We start from the raw sequence: 19779 nt of genomic DNA, 5'->3' as shown, positions 1-19779 counted from the left end.
TCAGGAGAGTCCATTGGGAGAACTGCCACACAATCCAATAGCCTTATCAAAGAGAAACATCTCTAAAATGCCCATCCTCCCCTGCCTAGACACTGGAAAATCCAAGTGTTGGTGTTTCAGTTGCGAGATGGCCAGACTGTCAACATGTATAGTACTCTGATCACAAGAAGCGGAATTTCCACGCACCCCTCCAAAAAAAAAAAAGCTTCACTTTTTAGTGAGATACCATAAAAGACACACAAGGGGCTTAGGGAAGAAGGCAGAGTGCCGACTGAAAACAGCTTGTGTTAGTTAAGAAGTTTCTGAGGCAGCCTACGGTGCACCAACGGCAAGCCACTTGGGATTCAGCACCATTTTAGCAAGTGTTCACTTATAAAACTCGTGTCTAAAATGAAGGTGACCCTGGCTTGAAAAAAAAAATCAAAAATATCTACGGTTGACTCAGGTCTTTGAGAGGGCACGACGTGCAGACCATGACAGAGTTAGTCCAACGTCTATATACAATACCCGTGATTCAGTTTCCATCAGTAGGGATAGGGGTGGAGGCTTTCTAAAACTGAAGAAGTTCATGGACTCACCTATCCATCGCATCAGGGATGTCATGATCTGCAGATACTTGGTCTTCTGGACATTAAAAAAGGTGAAAGGACCCAGTAGTAGAGTAAATGCTGTCTGGAAAGATAAACAAACAAACAGGAATCAGGCTAAAAATCAGATTTTTGCTAATAAGGCCAAAAAACAGTGAAATAAACTTCTTCTGGAAAGCTCAGCTCAGACAACTTCTGTTTGGTACCAAGATTTCTTCACTAGTTTTAAAGCTGGATTGGCTAAGACACAAGGAGGGGAGAAACTAATTGCTTGATGTCAGATTATATGCCTCAGGCAGACCAAGCTCAGGATCCTCTTAGCTTCTTGATGTTTGCTATCACCTGTACAGTACGCAGTTACTGACAAATTTTAGTACAAGCTATCAGTGTAACTTTACAGAACATTAAATATTAAACCTCTTTGTCTGGGTATATGCTCCATTTAGGTCTTGGTAGCTGTAGCTGTGACCAGTCTGGTTGAATTAACATTGATGGGCCTGCCTTGAGGTGTGCTAGCCTGAAAAACAGTGGAACCTGCCACGTGACAAGGGTGAACCAGCTCCAGCTAAACTAATCCTTGATGTGCTACATTTTCACTTTTACAATGAAGCATTAACAGAAAGTAACATGTGCAAACCACACCCATGAACTGAAAACTCTGAAGATAAAGAGTCTCCCAGTGCCTTTGCTGTTAAGAAACACTCCATGCAGAGTCCATGCAAAGCTACCATCAGCAAGTGCCCTTATTAGGCATCCTGCAATTTTAATCACAGCTACCAGACAGACCGCAGAGGGGTCACTAAAGGCTAAACTGGTGGACATTGCAGTACCAGGATCCACTGAATATCTGACAGCTTCCCATCGCACACTCCTAGTCACTTGGCAGAAAGCAGGACGAATTGAGAAGCCTTACATTTCCTTAGACATCACACATCCCCCTACCGCTCCTCCCCAGTGCAACAGAGAGACTAAACAGGTGACTGAGCTGTGACCTCTTATCCAATCTCAGGTTTCAGAGTAGCAGCTGTGTTAGTCTGTATTCACAAAGAGAAAAGGAGGACTTGTGGCACCTTAGAGACTAACCAATTTATTTGAGCATAAGCTTTCGAGAGCTACAGCTCACTTCATCGGATGCATCATGAAAGCTTATGCTCAAATAAATTGGTTAGTCTCTAAGGTGCCACAAGGACTCCTTTTCTTTTTATCCAACCTCGGCGGTGGCGGGAAAGAGAGGTGCCGCTTACCTAACAGACTAATTAGCCAAATCAGATAACAAGAAGCACTTTAAGAACACACACAGAATGTCAAGGGCTTGAAAGAGTTCTGAGCACCCACTGAGCGAAGCTAATGTGGTATCCAGAGGGGTTGCTTCTATTGAGAAGGTTGGGGGAAAGAGGAAGGGAGTGATACAGGAAGAGAGCTTTGCCCACCCTTTGTTTTTGTGGGGGGTGAGAGTGTGACAATCAATCAAGGACCGACTCAGACTCTCATCAGTAACACGTGCAAGCAGCAGTCTACAGGACAAAGGCCCAGAAGACACCAGCACACGCTGTGTCCATTTGTATGGCAACTAGTAAGGTTTTTTTAAAATAAACAGAGCAATAAATACTCAGCATTTACATAGCTGTTTTCATCCACACATCTCCAAGCACTTTACAAAGGAAGGTAGCACTCCACTTTACAGATGGGGAAAACTGAGTCATAAAGAAGCTATATGACTTACCCGAAGTCCCACAATGAACCCAAGGAGGAGCTGGGACAGAACCCAAGTTATTTAAAGACCCGCACAACTCCAGGAAACTTTTCTAAACCCGTTCCAGAAAATATGTAATGCAACTCGAATGATTTCACAACACAAATATTGCCAGGTGGCCAAAATAAACCCAGGGTGGGGACTGGGAGTCAGGACTTTTGGGTTTTATTCCCAGCTCAGTCAATGATTTGCTGCAACACCTGGGCAAGCCACTTACCCTCTCTGCACCTTGGTCTCCCTGTTTGCAAAATAGGAATGCCGTCGGGTGTGTGGGTGAGGATTACGGTTTAAGAAATGCTTCAAGATCCTTTGGATGAGATCACCCAGGAAGCATAAAAGATATTTCAAATATAATTGACAAGTCTTAGACAGCAAAAAGAAATATCAAGGACTTTTCAGTTCTAATACAATTGAATTAAAAGGGTTATAGAAATTAGATTTTTTTCCTCTGCGCTTTTCCTTCGATCTCCTTTTTGTGTTATGCTCCCTGAATTCCCTCCATCCCCACCCAACCCGCAGCCTCCTTTCTACTGACTGCCATTCAATCCCAAAGCAGAATGCAACCTCCAAGGGTCAGAAAGGTGGGGATATCATCATCATCATTAAGGATACAGAGACAGCCCAATGCACATGTGGAGAATGCAGGTGAAAGACCTGGACCAGCACCAACAAAGCAGAAGCCAAATCTACCACCACCACCATTACAGATCCATGCCCAACTAGCCTCTCTTAGAAACACACACACAAACTGTTAACATAATCCCCCTTCAAAAGGGATGATTAGCTCATGCATTACTAATAGCTGAAACGAAGCGACAGACGAGGGATGGTGATAATTAAGGAACAGGTGTCTTGTGCAAATTAGAGCACACCAGAACCAACTGGCAGAACAGCACCTTAATCCAATGCACGGACAGACAAAGGGCCCTTAGGTAGCAAAGAGGCAGGGTTTGAAGTTTGTATCGGTCTCTGAGCACAACTGCAGCTTTAGTGCTTAAGTAGAGGATGCAGGGCCTGATTGGTGTGTCCATCTCTAGACACACTTGTAAACTGAACCTGGAGAGGAAGCGGGGAACTGAATTTTGTAACAGTTGTGGGTAAAAATATAAAAAGTCCTTTTGGGGTTTTCCCCTCTAACTTCTGTATGGTTATAAATTCTCCAGCTCCCAAGCAATCTTTATCTACTAAACCCATTGACAGGTTCCAGAGTAGCTGCCGTGCTAGTCTGTATCTGCAAAAATAAATAAATAAATTTGTTAGTCTCTAAGGTGCCACAAGTACGCCTTTTCTTTAAGCCCATTGATCAACTTCAGAGAATAGCTTCAAACTCTCCCTCTCTCTCAAGGACTCTACTCCTCAACTTATTAGGAGTGAGATGAACACAAATCATCACGCCTGAAGGTATGAGATTTCCCCCCACTCTTTTATAACAAACTATCTATTGTTCATCATAAAAGCCTGGTTTCAAGGAATGAGGTGCGAGATGAGTTCAAGAGCAGTCTAAATATTACATTACCTTCCCCATCCAACTCCCATCAATGAATCACACTGGGCTTCCAAGGATCAATAAGAACAATGCAATGGCTTTGACGAAGATGAATCAGGTTGCGCAGATTTGAGAGCAGACCCGGTTTATAAATCAAACAGTGCTACATGCTGAATTCTCTTTAAAATGAGAAGTAGAGAGTAGTGGATGGGATTAAATAGCAAAAATCAAACCCCCAGAACCCCGCAAGTTCCGTGAGATTTGAAACAGGACAGGTAATAGCCACCAGTTCCAAACCAGAAGCTCTTCCATTTAGCTGGTAAAGGAGGATCAAGAGATCAGTTTTAGTCCAGTGACTGGGCCCATCCTGACTAGTTCAGAATTGGAGAGCTGAAGAGACAGACCAGTCTTTTCAAAGATGTTTCAGATACAAGGCCTTGCAGCCGATTGGAAAGGTGTGTGTAGGAGAGGAGGAGATAAATATGAATACATAAGCCAAGATTTTCAAAACTGGGTGTTTAAAAATAAGCATGCCGCACTGCCCCATCCCACCCCGCAAAATAAAGATTTAAGTACCTAATAAGTAGGCTGTGGTGTTTCTCTCGGGGACAGGAGAAGTCAGCCATATTTTCATTCCAAGGATTTTTCAAATCATTGTGTCTTCATCACAAGCTGCCAAGTTCACACTGATCCAGCTTCTCCTCCCCAAGTAGTTAATTAACTCCATAACTGCCGTTATCCCATTACCTTCTTCCTGAAGGAAAGGTGAGCCTAGACTGGCATGTAGGACACAAGCCACCTCAACTGCCAACAACATTTTCTAGGCTCAGCTCTTTCTCTAAAGTGAGCTGTTTTACAAACCTTGACTCATTACATGCAACAGTTAACAAAGCCTAAGTCTGTCCAGAAAAACGGCATCAGTTACCCACATGGAATTCAAATGGCACTACACTTTACACACCAAGGAAGAACTCTTGCATTTTCCAGTTCAACTCCCCTGCTTTATATCTTAGAAATATCTAAGGCCTCTATCACCTTGGCTACTAAATTTTATCAAAATAACCTGAGGCAGAAGGAACAGACAAATCTTTAACTGAAGTGGATTATTGTACTCTGGTGGTTTACAACTACAGACAACGAATGGAGGCTCGTTCAGTTCAACATGAACAAGGAAGAAGAGACATCAGCCTTTCGGCTAAGATGAAGTGCTGTGTCTAAGAGCAACTACATCCCCTAAGGGTGTGGGAGAAGAGAATCCTTACCATGCACTTGCAAGGGATTGGCTCACTTATCGGAGGGGGTCATTCCCTAATCTCTCCCCTCCAACCCCTTCCAATACAAAAGAAAAATTAAAAAATATATCCAGGCCTGTTGAAGTCATGCAGAAAGTCAGGCACAAAAAAAATGAAAGCCTCTTCTCCTTGCAAACTCTTGTTTGTGTTGCCAGCATGACCCAGTACATAACTAGATGGTAATGTGTTTGTGGCTTTTACTGAAGATTATGTTTCCAGTCAGAGAAAATTAGAAGCTTGCTAGCACAGAAGTGAAGATAACAGCTTGTCTCTCTGAATTATGCTCTACCCTGCAGGCCAGCGAACTCGATAGTTGGGCAGTTCTTGAAGTGTTAGGAGGCCTCCCCCCCCATGCCAGCTTTTATTTCTGGCTATAACACTGCCAAGGTTTGGGAGGTTACAAAAAACAAACAGGAATCCAGCTGTCAGTGGCTTCCCAGCCTCTCCCTCTGTCAGCTCTTAATACTTCAAAATGAAAGACAGGCCTGTTGACTTGGAGCCTTCTTGCTGCAGGGACCAAGATGGGATTTGCAGTTATTGCCAGAAACACACACAGCGACTGAAAAAGAAATACAGTCTTTGTATTGAAATTTGCATGCCAGGTAAGAAGTAGACAAGCCACTTACGATAAGGTTACGCTTACAAAGAAAGATCACAAGAAGGTACAGGTAAGTACTAATGTGGTTATGTAAACTGGATGGCTGTAGTGCCTTGGTCAACATCCACTTGTGACGATCAGCTGAGATGCTTCAAAAGAATGTTTCCAGGTATTAGACATATTGATCAAGAATCAAATCAGTGTAGAAGGTGCCTTACGCCAGAGTCAAAGGGTTATGCTGGCCAAACAGGCTCTTTATTGGATCTGGAGGGCGAGTACGTCATCATGGCTCAAGTCCTCAGTGTTCAGAATAAGCAGGCCGCACTTTATTGAATTCGGCTCTTCTCTCTCAGCTTTTTCTAAAGCAATGGGTCTCAGGGACTAGAACTAGCACCATAGACTCTGCAGGTAAATGTCTGTGTGCTGAGAGTGTGAATGCACACGCCTGCCAAGGGACACTGATGAAAACAAGTTTCATTCACAACTGCCATTGGAACTTGCGTAGTTGTCTTCAAGATCTAATCTGCAGAAAAAGCATCCACAATGTTTAGCATTTATTGAGAATTAAACTAAATCGAGTAACTACTGTATCTTTTTGATTCAGAGCCTGGAGGATCCCCAAATTCCGAGCAATGTTTGCTTAATGTGAGAACTAACCCCACAACCCCTGCCCTCTAAAACTTGAGCCAAAGCAACAGCCAATCCCAAATCAAATCTTTGCTCTGAAGCTCCTGGTTCTGACTGGTGGTAGAAGTGCGGACATCTCTCATGCAAGGTTGTTCTCTTGGTAATTTCCACCCAGTGTCTCAGACATCGGTGACTGCACATCACAAGTTCCAAGCAGCCCTTTTCTTCCCACTGAAAGGGGTGAGGGGATACAAATAAACTCTCTAAACATGGAGAAATCTGACATTTACAAGCATAAGGACTTGAGATTTAGATCAGCTGGATCACTCTTTGGTAGACTGCGTTGCCTCGGCAGGCTAAACTGGACGCTTTACAGACGCTGCAAGGCTATGGATATGGAACATTCCCATAGCAGAGCAGAAGTTAACAAAGACAAGTCCAACTGTGACACCTCTGAGAGGAAACTGGTCCCTGTTAAGATTAGTTGTTTAGAAACAGAAGCAAAGAGTCTCCTTGAACAGAGCAGAAAAAGCAGTCACTTCATAGCTGGTGTCAGATGAGTAGTAATTCTGATGCCAGCTCTGCCTGGGCAAGATGTCCCTGAGCTCATCAAGCTACTCCTGCAGCCTAGGTGAATGCTGGAAGCGATGGAGACAAATGTACCACGGCTAAGAACGGCCTCTGACAGCCAGCTGGCCTAGCAGAAACACCTGATGAGCTCTGTGACATCTGGCCTGCTCCGGAGCCAGGGCCCTGCTCCAAGGCGTGAGGGCTGTGTAAGAGCCCCAGCTCTGGCTCCCGCCTGCATCAGGTTCTCTCCTACAGATGACATTTAGAGAACAGGGGAAGAGGAACTTGAGTTTTAACACTGATGACACAGGCAGAAATATGTGATTTCATCCTCTGATCTAGCGCCTGATCCAAAGACTATTGAAGTTGACAGGAGGAGTCTTTCCACTGATTTCAGGGGGCTTTGGATCAGGCCTTTGGCAAGCGTAAGGACACTTCTGGAGCCAGTCAGAATGGTTTAAGGCACACTTCTGCCTGAAAGAACTTACCAGGTTTTAGGCTTCTCACAACATGATGTTTCTGTTCATTGTCGCTGAGGCTAAAACAGCCCAGAGTGTTTAGCCACTAAAAATGTTACCGCTAGTGACTTAAACACACCCATTTGCAGTCTAGGTAACGGCCAAAACAGTGCCACCACTCCACTGTGGCAGCCACCACCCTAATCCCCACACCCCAGCAGCCTCAGCCGGTCACACCACAGGTTGCAACACTTATAAGGACCAAGCTGCTACAGATTTCAAGAAGAGAGGCTTTGTGGGGCTCACTTCCTTGCAGTGCCCCCTTTCAGACCTCCTTCCAAGCCTCCTCTGCTGTCCCCCCTCGTGACAGAGGACACACTCGTCCCTCCTGCGTGATCTCAGCTCTCCAGCTAAAGTGCCATCTGGCACTTTACTTAGGGCTGTGTTCCAAGCCTCACCATCTATGGTAAGATATAATATATGGAAAAGGAGACTGATTGTTCATACAAGATTCCCTTGAGACCCTTTATAAAAGCTTAAAGATGAAAGATGAAAAGAGAGCCCCCCATCGGCTGGCGTGTGGACCATGGCTGCTGCTGTGCTGACAGGCAGGAAGTTATCAGGAGGCAGGTAATTATTGACTCTCTTATTTAAATTGGTTAAAATCATTACCCAGCAGCAGAAATGGGATTGCTCGAAGAGGCTGAGAGGGTTTTTAACCTCTTCTTCCCCCCTCCGAGCAGTAATGAAGTTCCATGGAACAATGCTGCCTCCGTTAGACACTACATGAGGAATACTTATGGATAAAGTGTAACTGGCCTCATTTCTACCCCCCAGAGTAAAGGAGAGCTACTTTGTCACAGACTTCTGCTGCCAAAGTATTGCTGGTAATTAACATGCAACTCTCAGGATACACCAGGGGAGTTTTTACAGTCATAACTCATAGGGAACATATTGCCTGTACAAAGAGCAATCTTCACAGCTGGCATTCTCCTTTGATATACAGGATCTACACAACATGGCTGGGTCAGAGGTTGAATATTCATCTAGAGCCAGAGCTACAGCTGGCAAAAGCTGGGATAGCTGCACTGAAGTAAGGGGAGCTATGCCTACTATGCCAACTGTGGACGTAGCCCCTAGTGACCTGAGCAATACATAGTGGTGGCATTACTGCCTCATGGCTGGTCAGTGGCCTACGTTAAATGCATCTGTTTGTTTAAATCCAGTTCCAAGTGGACAAGTGTCCACCCCATGAAAAACACTATCACAAGTCTTGACCTCGTTGGGGGTCTCAGAGAGACTAAGGACTGAATGGACCAGAGAGACTGAACCTCCTCTGTGGCCCCTAGTTACAGCCCCTCCACATCAAGGCCGCAGCACATTGAAACGGCAGCGGGGTGAAGTTGGCATGGTGCTGTTCTGGCCGTACATTTGACATGGATAAAGAGAGGTCTGTCAGAATCCTGAGCTAGCACATTTCAGTGAGAGCTAAGTTCACTTACTCTCCCCTCAAAACACCCAACGCCCCCCCCAAAACCAATCACTCAATTCCCTCCCCTCCTAAATTAAACAATCCAAACACGGCAAAGTGTTTTCAAAAAGTCCTCCTATGCAAAGATTGCAGTCCCTGGCACACACAGCCAGGATTGGAGCCAGCAGCAAGCTTGCATTCTCTGGTGTAAATATGCTTCCATAGTCATTTTTCATGAGCAAGAGAAAGATGGAGATTGGCAATCTCCCGAGGTGACTGCCATCTAATTCTTCATCGATGGAGTATTTATGGTACAGTCATCTGCAGTGTCTTGTAGTCACTTTAGCGCCACCTTGACCCCTGACCTCCCATACTCTGCATCGTCTAATTGCATCCGAATCGAGCGGGAGGGGAGCAAAGAAGCTGATGGCAGTAGGAGAGCGGAGTTTGAAAGTGGAACGTCAGGGGTGTGATACATGGCAGCCCCGCAGAGCGAAGTTGCAAAGGTGGGCCTGGCTGTGCCCTCCACAGACTGACCTCGAAATGGATCCGAAATAGAACAGGAACCTTCCCGACACTGAGCAGCCTTGAGGATTTTTTGCAACATTAGCGAGCAGGGCTATAAACAGATTAATGAGCTTCATCTAATAAAGTGTGAGCGCACAGTCATTACTACCCCCCCGACAGACACTGCCCTACATCTATGCAGATAGTGGAGTACTGGCAGCTAACACGATCTTTCTATTTAATATAAACCCCCCTCAGGTTAGATAGTGTTAAGGTGGGAGAAACAGATAGGCTGCGTGGCATATAGGCATGGAATACCCGCAAGCATGCCTCTCCATGAGCTGTTCAGTGCTAAGGGCTACCTGTGGAATTTACTCATTCTGAGCCTTCCTCCTCCCCTACCTTGTCTAGTGCACACTACACAGACTGGTGCAATAAACCCTCGGGAGCACTTCAGGGATAATTTCTGCCCAGAAAGGTGACACTGATCACAGTTTGCTACAGGACAAATCTGGCCAGTCTTGGGTTATCTGTATTTATGGTAGCGCCTATAATTTTGTCATCAGTAGCTGCTGGTTTGGTCAAAAGATCACAGCTTTGGTCAAGATAACAACCAATATTTCATCAAACAAAAGTAACAGCTCACAGGATCATAGCACTGTAGGGCTGGAAGGGACCTTGAGAGTCATCTAGTCGAGCCACAGCACTGAGGCAAGTCACAACCATCTTCAGAGCACCTCCCTGACCAGGGCTCCCAAAGGGCTGTATAGATAGATGTTCCTCCCTTGCTGGTTGGCTGGAGGTGGCTGAGGGAAGAACTTGTTATTAAAGCCCTTTGTTAGGAGCGCTCCGGAAAAAGCGCAGTGTCAGGATGAGTGACAGTGTAATCTAGGCTTCGTTTAAGAAAAACCACTTCTCATTGTGAAGCAAACAGACAGCTCTTTGCAAAAAACACGTTTCAGTCCCCTGCACTATCGATTTCTCTGTAATAAGAGACAAGCTAATCCTTTAAAGCCAGTCACTTCAATCCACGTCCTTGCAGTTTCTTGGAGTTCTTCCACTGTGTACCAAAGGATCAGTCTCCTTCCCCGAGTCCTGGCATCAGGGTACATTCGCCTTCCATCTGATATTTCCCTTGTCCTAAGGGAAGGGAGGTTCAAAGGAAGCTAGCAAATCCAATACCAAAAGCTGAACTTTAGAGCTAGGGATCTGACATGACAAGTCTACATCCCGCTTGTGAAACGCTGCACAGATCTCAGCCACTGTGTGAGCCAAATCAATTACAAACCAAGTCTCGCTCACAGAGGCTAGGCATTAACCAAAAGTTGTTTTTTTTTTTGGTTGGGAAACGTTGAGGGGAAAAAAGCCTTGTGATGCTGCCAGGTGATCTGTCAAAGACGCATGATGAGCAGGCAATAAACTGCAACAGAGACAGAAATTAATGACAAGACCGAGGGAAGAATGGCCAAGAAACGAGAGGTGAATTCAACCTTAATTAGCTCCACGACAAAAAGCGGAGAACTGCTTTCATTTCCCAGACACCATTTATTTTGGTGGAACTCGGCTCCCAGGTTTTGCAGCAGCAGCTTCAGGGCAAACTGACCTCACTTTAAAAAGTTGATGAGATGGAGACAGGAAAGAGACTCCGAAATCAGCCCCTCGGACTGGGTTTTTAGTCAAACAGTGCTGCATTATCGAGGCATCTGTGGCAAAAGTTAGTGCACTGATTAGTTACACTTAAAGCAGGACTTCAATCGTTCTGTTTCTCACATACCCGCATACGCTGCAGTACTCCAGAAGACGACGCTGCAGTGTTCTGGATCACTAATGTAGGTTCTTCCTGCCTTCCAGTACTGTAATTGCCCACAGGAGTAATAGCTACCATTCTTTTACACTGACAGTCATTTGTTTTTATTTCCACATTCATTTTGCAATAAAAAGCACTGGAGTGTTTGTAGTTAGGAACAACATGCTCTAGTACTGGCGAGAGAATCTTGCTAGGACACGTCCCTTCTGAGAAGACAGCACAGGAGGCTCTGTAGTCTGCTGTAACCCTGCTTTGGAATGTCACTACAGAACACTGCTGTGTGCGTGTTCTAGGTGATTGTTGTAAGCAAACAGGCATGCTGGCTTCACATCAGCACAATAAACTTCCCCCAAACAGTTGTCCTCATGATCCCTCTCTGCAGGCTTAGGCTTCGCACACCCAGTAGTGGACTCATACCAGGTGATGATGTAGGAGGTCAACCCTCCCCTCCCACGTGTTCTCACTTTCTGGCTCTGAAAGTCTCTAGGCCACTCCTGGCACAGAGTCCTGCAAGAATAGATACCCGAGACAGCAGCTATGATCTACTGATTGCTGGACGTGACTGCTGTGGGGCACAGTGGTGAAAGGTGGGAGAACACAAGGAAAGTCTTCTCAGCTGCAGAAGGGAACACTCAGAACAAGAGCGTGCCTCTCCTCGGAAGATGCATTCAATTCAAAGCAGCACCTTTCAACTCGAGGACTGTTCCCAGTACCAATGGACTTGGGGAGAAGAGTTAGATCAGCAGCTCATGCTGGGACAGCATTGCTACTAACCACTTACATCATATAAAGCTAGTGAGATCTGTACATGGGGACACCTCCACCATGGATGGACACCCCTGCTCCCTCCCCCATCTAGAAAACTCAAAAAATTTGTGTGCCTCTGCCCTGAATTTTTGCATAGCATTTTTGGGTGCTGCTGAACAGCTGATACGCTCCACCGCGTGGTGAAGTGATCCTTTATATATAGTTTGTAAGGCAATTTGAGATCCTTTCGGCTCAAAAGGGTTTGTGCTAAGTGTAAGCTCTTGAGAGCCAGCTGGGGCTGCAGCTTTGAAAACCTCTCTGGAAAGGCTTCATCCACCCAGGGTTGTATGCAGCACAGGGGCCATTTGGGTTAAATAGTGGTCACGGCCACCCCAGTTGGCATTAGCATGCGAGGAAGGCAGGCTGTAGACTCAGGTGCTCGCATGTGGAAGAGTTTTGGCTTAATGGGGGATGCCCTTCACTAAAAGCCTCTCAACAGGGAGGCTGCACATTGCTTCTTAACAGTAGAACCTACAGAAAGACAGGTATGACAAGGGGCCGAGCCCTACAGGGGGGGTGAGTGAGGGCACACAAACTAACAGAGACATGGGTCTCTAGTGAGAAATCAAGGCACCTCTATGCCCAGATGAGAGGACAGATTCCCAAATGCAACCTTATACCCACAGAGGCAGACATGAGGTTACAGTCACAGCTGGGGGGGAGGGAGTGGGGGGAATGCCAAGAGGGCAGCTCTAGAGCCAGAGAAGGGGGAACAGGGAGATGAAGAGACAAGAGAAAAATAGCCCTACAGATTGCAATCAAAGAGAACCCAAGCAGGAAGTACCATGCTGAGACAAGAGAAGAGGGGAAAATGCATCTACATAAAATGTACTAATTCAGCCTTAGCCCTTTCAGGTTAAATTCTGCATCTAACAAGAGGATATTTGTTCCCCTGGATTATCTCCCCAGCCTCTCTCAGTTTCAGACAGACCCTGCTCTGGTTGCTCATTATTCTAATCAGAATGTCAGGCTGAGGTGACATTGTCCCTTCCTGAAGAGAGATGGTGAGTGCCTGAGAGCCCGCTCATTTTATTCACCGCACAAGCACATTTCCAACTGGGATAATCTCCATTAAACCATCTGTGCTCCCCTCTTCACTTGGCCGGCACCCGCTGGGCTGCCTGCGATACTGCAGCATCTGTGAACCTGTAAAAGTGGATGCCATGTACCTTTCCCAATCAGCTAAAAACCAGCACATCCTCCCATGGAACAGCTATACCCGACATCCTTAAACACCGCAATGCCAGGCTAGGGAGAGGATCTTTTGAAGCGCCTTCCTCCAAAATGGCATTTGCTTCCCCCATTTGGGAGTTTTAGTCTGTTATGGGAAGAAACTGGGCTCCTGAGTTACCAGGAAGGGAGGGCTGATGGAAGAGAGGAAGCTAAAGCATTTCCGTCCGCCCCAGTGCAGAACTGAGGCAACATTTGCCACGGTCATGTTTGATCAGAATCTCCAGATGGCTGGCGATTCCCACCGATTTAACCCCTTATTTCTTTCATGAGTATTAATCAGCCAGCTTTTCTCTAGCAACAATATCATTATTTCACCATATCACTAAGGAAGGGTAACTTCAGGACTGTAACAAGAAATAGGTATGAGTCCAATGCAGAGACGGTTAAAGCTTAAATCCACTGTCCCTTCCTCCGGTCCACACAGAAGACATTTGGCTGGCCTTAAGGGAAGTGTTATAAAAGGAATTGCAGCAGGGCTCGATGACCCTAAATCTGTAGACTAACTGCACTATGAAACACACACAACAGCAGAGACTCAGATTACCTCCTTTTATAGCTCATTCCAGGCTGCCCTTAAAAATGGGCATAGAACAGCCCAATGACCCAGAAATCATTCTGGCTGCAGAAGACGCCACTGTGCTGTGACTAACTGGTTTGAAGGGAAGAACAAAAGTTACCAATTTGCTTTAACTGCAATCAGCACTTGCCATCTACAGGACGTGGAGCCCATGCCTCCCTTACCAGCCGATTCACCCTGCAAGCTGCACCGAGTGCACTCACGCTGTGCCTTTCATAACTCCAGCTTCCAAACCCATCCAGGCCTCCCAAATGTCCAACTTAAGGAGGCAAATGCAAGCATCGAGTAACAGGACAGGAAGGAGGGAGTACAACTGAATAAAATCAACACTTTCCATGACCTGTTTATATCACAAGCCACCCGTATTTTGGGACACAATTTACGACCAATAACACTCAGTTCGTGGAGGATGAAGGTTATGTGGGCCCGGCAGGCTACGTGTCGTCCCTGCAGCCACACATAGGTGTGCTAGATTCTGTAGCAGTAATAAAAATGCTGCACAGGCACGCAAATCTCCAGAGAGGGACTTAATCAGTCTAAACAGTCTCATTACGTACACGGTGCTCAACATCCACTCCCAAAAAGCAGGAACAGAGCCCACTTCTGGAGGAGTTTTTGGACATTAAACCATGAAATAGGATTTTATGTCCATCATTTTCTCCTCCCTTTCCCCAGCCTAAAGATTCAGTGCTTGAAACAGTTATTACTGCAATTGAGAAAAAGGGAAGGGAAAAACAGAGTCCTTGGGAGAGAGGCAGGACTGATCTTCTGCTGACAGGTGGCATTTGAGGTGAAAAATGCCCAATTGGTATGATTCTTGCAGTTGCCACAGATTCTGCGGAAAACATTACATTTACCATTTAGCCTGGAAAAAATGGAAGTAAAAACGTTGCCAGTAATTTGCTGGCTGCGCACACACACACAGAAAAAGGTGGGAGCTGAGGGGGGATTCATTCTTATTGAGAGTAGGGACCTTGGCTGGATTGTGCTGACCTGCTTAGACTCCCTCAGAGCTGAGCCTGCAGCTCGGCCACTGGGAAGAGCCAGGAAAGATGGGGAAACTAGAGACAAGAGCTCAGGAGACAGAGCCTGATGCTCCCAAAGAGCAGTGCTGCTTTCTTAGAAGGAAAGGCACACTGTCCTCCAAAGTTCTCGTGTTGTCTTTTTCCTCCTTCCCATACTGGGATTTAGTATGCAGGAAAAGCTCCTTGTTTCAGCTGCCTGATTCAGAACCCATTCACAAGACGGAGAGTTAGGACTCCAGAACAAAAGGGCCCTAGCCTATAGGGCTATGCCTATAGGGCTACTCCTATAGGCCCTAGCCAAAAGGGCCCTCATGCTAGGGAGGAGAAGGTCCCATTTGTTTACGTTCTTGAGAGGTTTATTCCCCTTCTCCACTTCTAAATGGCTTGTTTCTTCCTTTACATGGCTAGGCTCTGGCTACCCTGCTGGTCCTAGAGGATCCACTTCTGTACACAAACATGACAGTTTAAGGTGACAGTTATTCCATGCTGAATGTAAAGTGTTGTGGTAGAGAGACATGTACACACACACAGATTCTGAATTAGGAAACCGCTCTGCCAAATTCTGATCTCTGAAGTATAAAGCATTTCACATGACTGCTGATCTCAAGTTTTAGTTTTGTACTACATGCAATATTCCAATTAAGCTTGGGGGGGGGGGGGGGGAACACTTCAGGCAACAGGCCTCTCAAAGCACCATCATGTTTTGAGAAGGAGAAGCTTGACTGCACTGCAACCTGCTCCATGGAAAAATAAGTGACTAGGAAAGAGTTTGAAACAATGCAACAAGAGACAAGACTAGCAGTCCTTTTTCATTTAGTGGAAGCATTTGCATCTGAGAACGTGTCACTCAGTACTCTGGTCTACCCAATTCTGCATTACCGTTTGGCCACAAAGCCTACTTTCCTACAGCACAAATTTCAGACTGTTCATGCTACTTTACTGAAGGTTGTTGTGGTTTTGAACAAGTTATCCTTTCATCCCTGGAGTTTTTCAAAGTGAAATTCCAACAAAACAGGGTGGATAAAAATCAATGATTTTAAAAAAATTAAATAAAAATAAAAATCTGATTTTTTTAATTTAAATCGGATTTTTTTTTTTGATAAAATGCTTTTTGAGGAAAAAACCTATCTAAAGATAGCTTTAATTAAGAAACATTATAGCTCAAATATATCTCATCATGGAATAGGGATTATAAATTCTAATTCTTTCATGTAATGTTTAAGAAAAGTTTTGTAAAGGAGTTCCAATAGTTCATGGATTAGTGACCCAATCTTATGGGATTCCACTGGCTTCTGTATAGATTATTTAGGTTAATTTTTCTATCTATCCAATGGGACACAGTGCTTAGTCTAGAAGATACCATCAGAGATGCTTAGTTTTGCAGTTCTCAAACTGAATGTGTCTCCCCAGCGGTAACATGCTGTTAAGAGCAAAAATGTTTTTAAATAAATAAATAAATAAATATATAGAGATGAGAAATAACAGACCACAACTCTATCGTCCCTCTGCAAATTTGTGTACACAGAGTCAATCCCTTACCTCTCTCTAAAAGTGCAAAGTTTCAAAAAGTTCAATGAATAGAAGATTGGTTGGGGGGGGGGGAGGAGAAGAAGAAGAATAGATCTGGACAAGGAGAAGTCTGGAGATAAATGTGAGAAGCGAGGGACATATGCTTTTTTGTTAACCTATTATATATTTGCTGTTGAAGAAAAAAATCCAGAATATTTAATGTCGTTGTTTTAGTTAAATAAAACAATTTAAATAAAACAATTTAAATGTCTGCCTGGTGATGTTCTCCTCCTAATACAGCACGGCAAGAAAATCCTCCAAATATTAACGATTAACTTGTTGAATTGGAGATCCTTCACCTCCCAATGACTTCATAAATATCTGCCCCAATTACCTTTGGTACATAAAATAACCAATCACTCATTTTCTGATAGAGCTGTAAATCTAATCTGAAAAGTTTTCAAAATAAATCACTGTTTAAAAATGTATAGTGTGTACCTTCTAAAAATGAATCCTACATCTATCTCCGAGTTGTGAAGAATATGTAGTAAGCTTATAACAACCAACAAGAATGCATTTTTATTTATAAAACCATGATTAAATAGAGTCTTCCTGACTAGTGATTTAAATCAATTTGATTTAAATCAAATCCACCCTGCAACAAAGCTAAAAAGGGAGAAGAAAACCTGTGTTTTATCAGGCCTGTACTGAAGCATTTCTAGCTCCTTACAAAGTAACATCTGATTGACACTAGGCTGTTAAAATGCATATTGTTATAATTTAATGATACCCTGTAAAATTTGCCACTTTGCAACACGAAGGAAAGACACCTTTTTTTCCATGGACAAATATAACACAAAGACCTACCCATTGGTCACCTGTTGTCTACAAGTTATAACAGAACAATGAAAAAGATTCATCAGCACCAAAGTCGGTTTAACTTTTAAACTCCCTTCAGAGCTGTGCCATATAAAGAATAGTTCTCCTGACCTTGACGACAACAACAACACTTCTTGCAGTGGATCTCCATGTGCTTCATAGACAGCTAAGTGTCAACACTCTTGGAGCTTTGTTAACATTATCCTCCTTTTACAATGGGGTAAATTAAGACAGAGCTTAGGTGACTTGCTCAAGGTCAAGCAGCAATTGAACTGCAGAGCTGGGAATAGGAGTCTGGATTTGTCCTCTTAGACATACAATGTTGCCCATATGCTTATCTAGTGGGAAATGGTAGAGCTGTTAGTGAAGATGTAACTGAGCTCAAAGGTTGCACTGACAATTTGGAGCTTTTCTGTATGTTCAGCCCATCGCTGGAGCAATTCCACTAATTACCTAACCATATCTCATAGCATCACATAGCCTTGTTCCCACTGAAGGCAAGTGGAGAAAAGCACTGAAACCTTTTTCTTGATTACTCAGAAGAAAGAGGGTTAATCACTGCCACAGACATTAGAGGATAAAATAACCTTCAAACCTAAACAAAGACAAGCAGGGGGAATAAAGTTCATGAAAGTTGCCCACCAAGACAGCAGCAAGTAACGCTTTTGTTTGTTTGGGTATTTTTAAATTTTCAATTATCTTTATGAGTTATAGGTGTAATATCTGGGAGACACAGTTAGTAATTAATGCATTTCTGCCTTTCCTGACAAGTGCCTTCTGTTCGGTCAAAGAGTTATTGAGGATTTTCTCTCTGAATTTCAATCATGTAGGTTTTCAAAGAAATAGGCCAAGATGCAATTTAATAAAGCAATAATATTTCTTTTAAATAATTAACCAGGCTGTGACATTTACTAATATTCCTGAGATCTAGCTCCTGTTCCAGTGTTATTATTGCAACAGTGAGGAGTGCTCAGGCATGTGATCCAGCCACCACACTCTCCTTATGATGGCAACTGAAAGCATTGCTTACATTTACTCCTGCGCCTGGGTTTACCTGCTGGCACTGATGATCTGATGCATCCTTCCTCCCTCTCTTTTCCATACCGGTTTCTATTTAAACCCCCAGCTAAAGTTCCAACAGGTCTGAGATTCAGGCTGCTTTTACTTTCAAAGCTATTAAAGCTCTTCACCTCCTTCTCCCCACTTCTTACCCCAGACAATGGTTTCTGTCTTCGTGTGTAACTCCTACTGAAGTCAAAGAGAGTTTGATTCTGCCACGCAACAGAGCCACAACAATTTGATACTGCAGTGATGGGCTAGAAAATCCTAAGCTAGCCAGCCATGCTACTGAAATGGTACAGAACAGAAACAGAACAATGTCTGGTGACATGTTCCCCCTCAAAAAAGCAGAAGTTTGTATAAAACTACAATATTTCACACACAGAAGATTTTAAAGACACACAAAAGTTGTTGCAATATAGGAACAGATCTAAAACTCATATACAGCTTTGCATTAAACTTTAAGACCTCTATATAAAGTCAGAATCACTTCACCAAGCACTGAAGTGCAGCCACTTCTGGATTGCAACAGCTGTTTAAACAGTACTGAAATAGACAGCATGCAGGACGGAAAGTGAAGAATACTGTATACTAAAGAGAATGCAGGGGAAATTTCGCTTAGCACAATGTGGTTAGCCAAACTATAATGTAGTCAGGCTATCAAGCCTGCAGTGAGAGCATTCAGAAAATCAGACAGGGCTGAAGTCAGAATTCCAGACCTTGGCTGTTCATCTGAACACATTATGCCATAGAAACCTGTGTACATCATTTCAGACCAAATCTGATATACGGACCACACCAGTCATCCAGTTCTGAGCACTCACCAGATAGAGTCTGTAAGCATCAATCCGCCTGATTGGCCCCCAGCACTTGTCTGTATCGTTATACTTCGTGCCATCTCCAACACCGCAGGAGTGATTGCCAGTTACGCGACTGAGAATGCAGTCAGGGGGAGGGGGAAGAGAGGGAAACAAAAGCAAAACAGTAATTAACATCCCTCTGAATACACTAATTGCATCTTCCTCTCTCCTCCGGTCAAAGAGAATGGGGCATGGTGGAGACAGAGACATGCAGAGACTTTCCCCTGATCTTGCTGCTCTATCATAGGCCCCAGAAAACATAAATCACTCTGAATTATGTAACCATAGATAGATTCTTGGGCTCTTCACAATTATTTAAAAATGCAGGTGATGGGACTAGATGGTTGAAGTTACTAATAGTGGGATATAGAGACTTGCACCTCTAGGACACTATTTCAAATTGAGCCCAGAGCAAACTTGAACAAATGTCATTCTTCTCTGATAGTTATTGTTACTTATGAGGAAGGAATTGGTCTCAGTCTAGTTCTTAATGGACTCCTATCCATATCACAAAAGGACTCAACTCTCAGCCTAGCTGGCCACCTCAACTGACAGGTCAAGAACTTATTAAGGATCACTCCTGGGAATGGTCCTTCAATAACAAGGAAACACAATAATGAGTTCACACTGGTGCAGCCAGCGCTGCATTAACCACGTGGGTAAGTAGGACTTAG

General features: G+C 44.2%; 1 protein-coding gene across 1 annotated transcript in view; it reads right to left on the bottom strand.

Moving 5' to 3' along the window:
- TMEM104 (transmembrane protein 104) overlaps window positions 1-19779 on the bottom strand; it is a 62390-nt gene that overhangs the window by 22907 nt on the left and 19704 nt on the right. Inside the window, exons 8-9 of the mRNA XM_074971102.1 lie at window positions 19070-19178; window positions 579-672 (exon numbers count right to left, since the gene is read on the bottom strand). Coding sequence (XP_074827203.1) covers window positions 579-672; window positions 19070-19178 — 203 coding nt within the window. The remainder of the gene's footprint in view (window positions 1-578; window positions 673-19069; window positions 19179-19779) is intronic.

This window comes from Natator depressus, chromosome 14, assembly GCF_965152275.1.
Source record: "Natator depressus isolate rNatDep1 chromosome 14, rNatDep2.hap1, whole genome shotgun sequence".
Lineage (NCBI taxonomy): Eukaryota > Metazoa > Chordata > Testudines > Cheloniidae > Natator > Natator depressus.
This window is presented reverse-complemented; position numbering and strand designations above follow the sequence as displayed.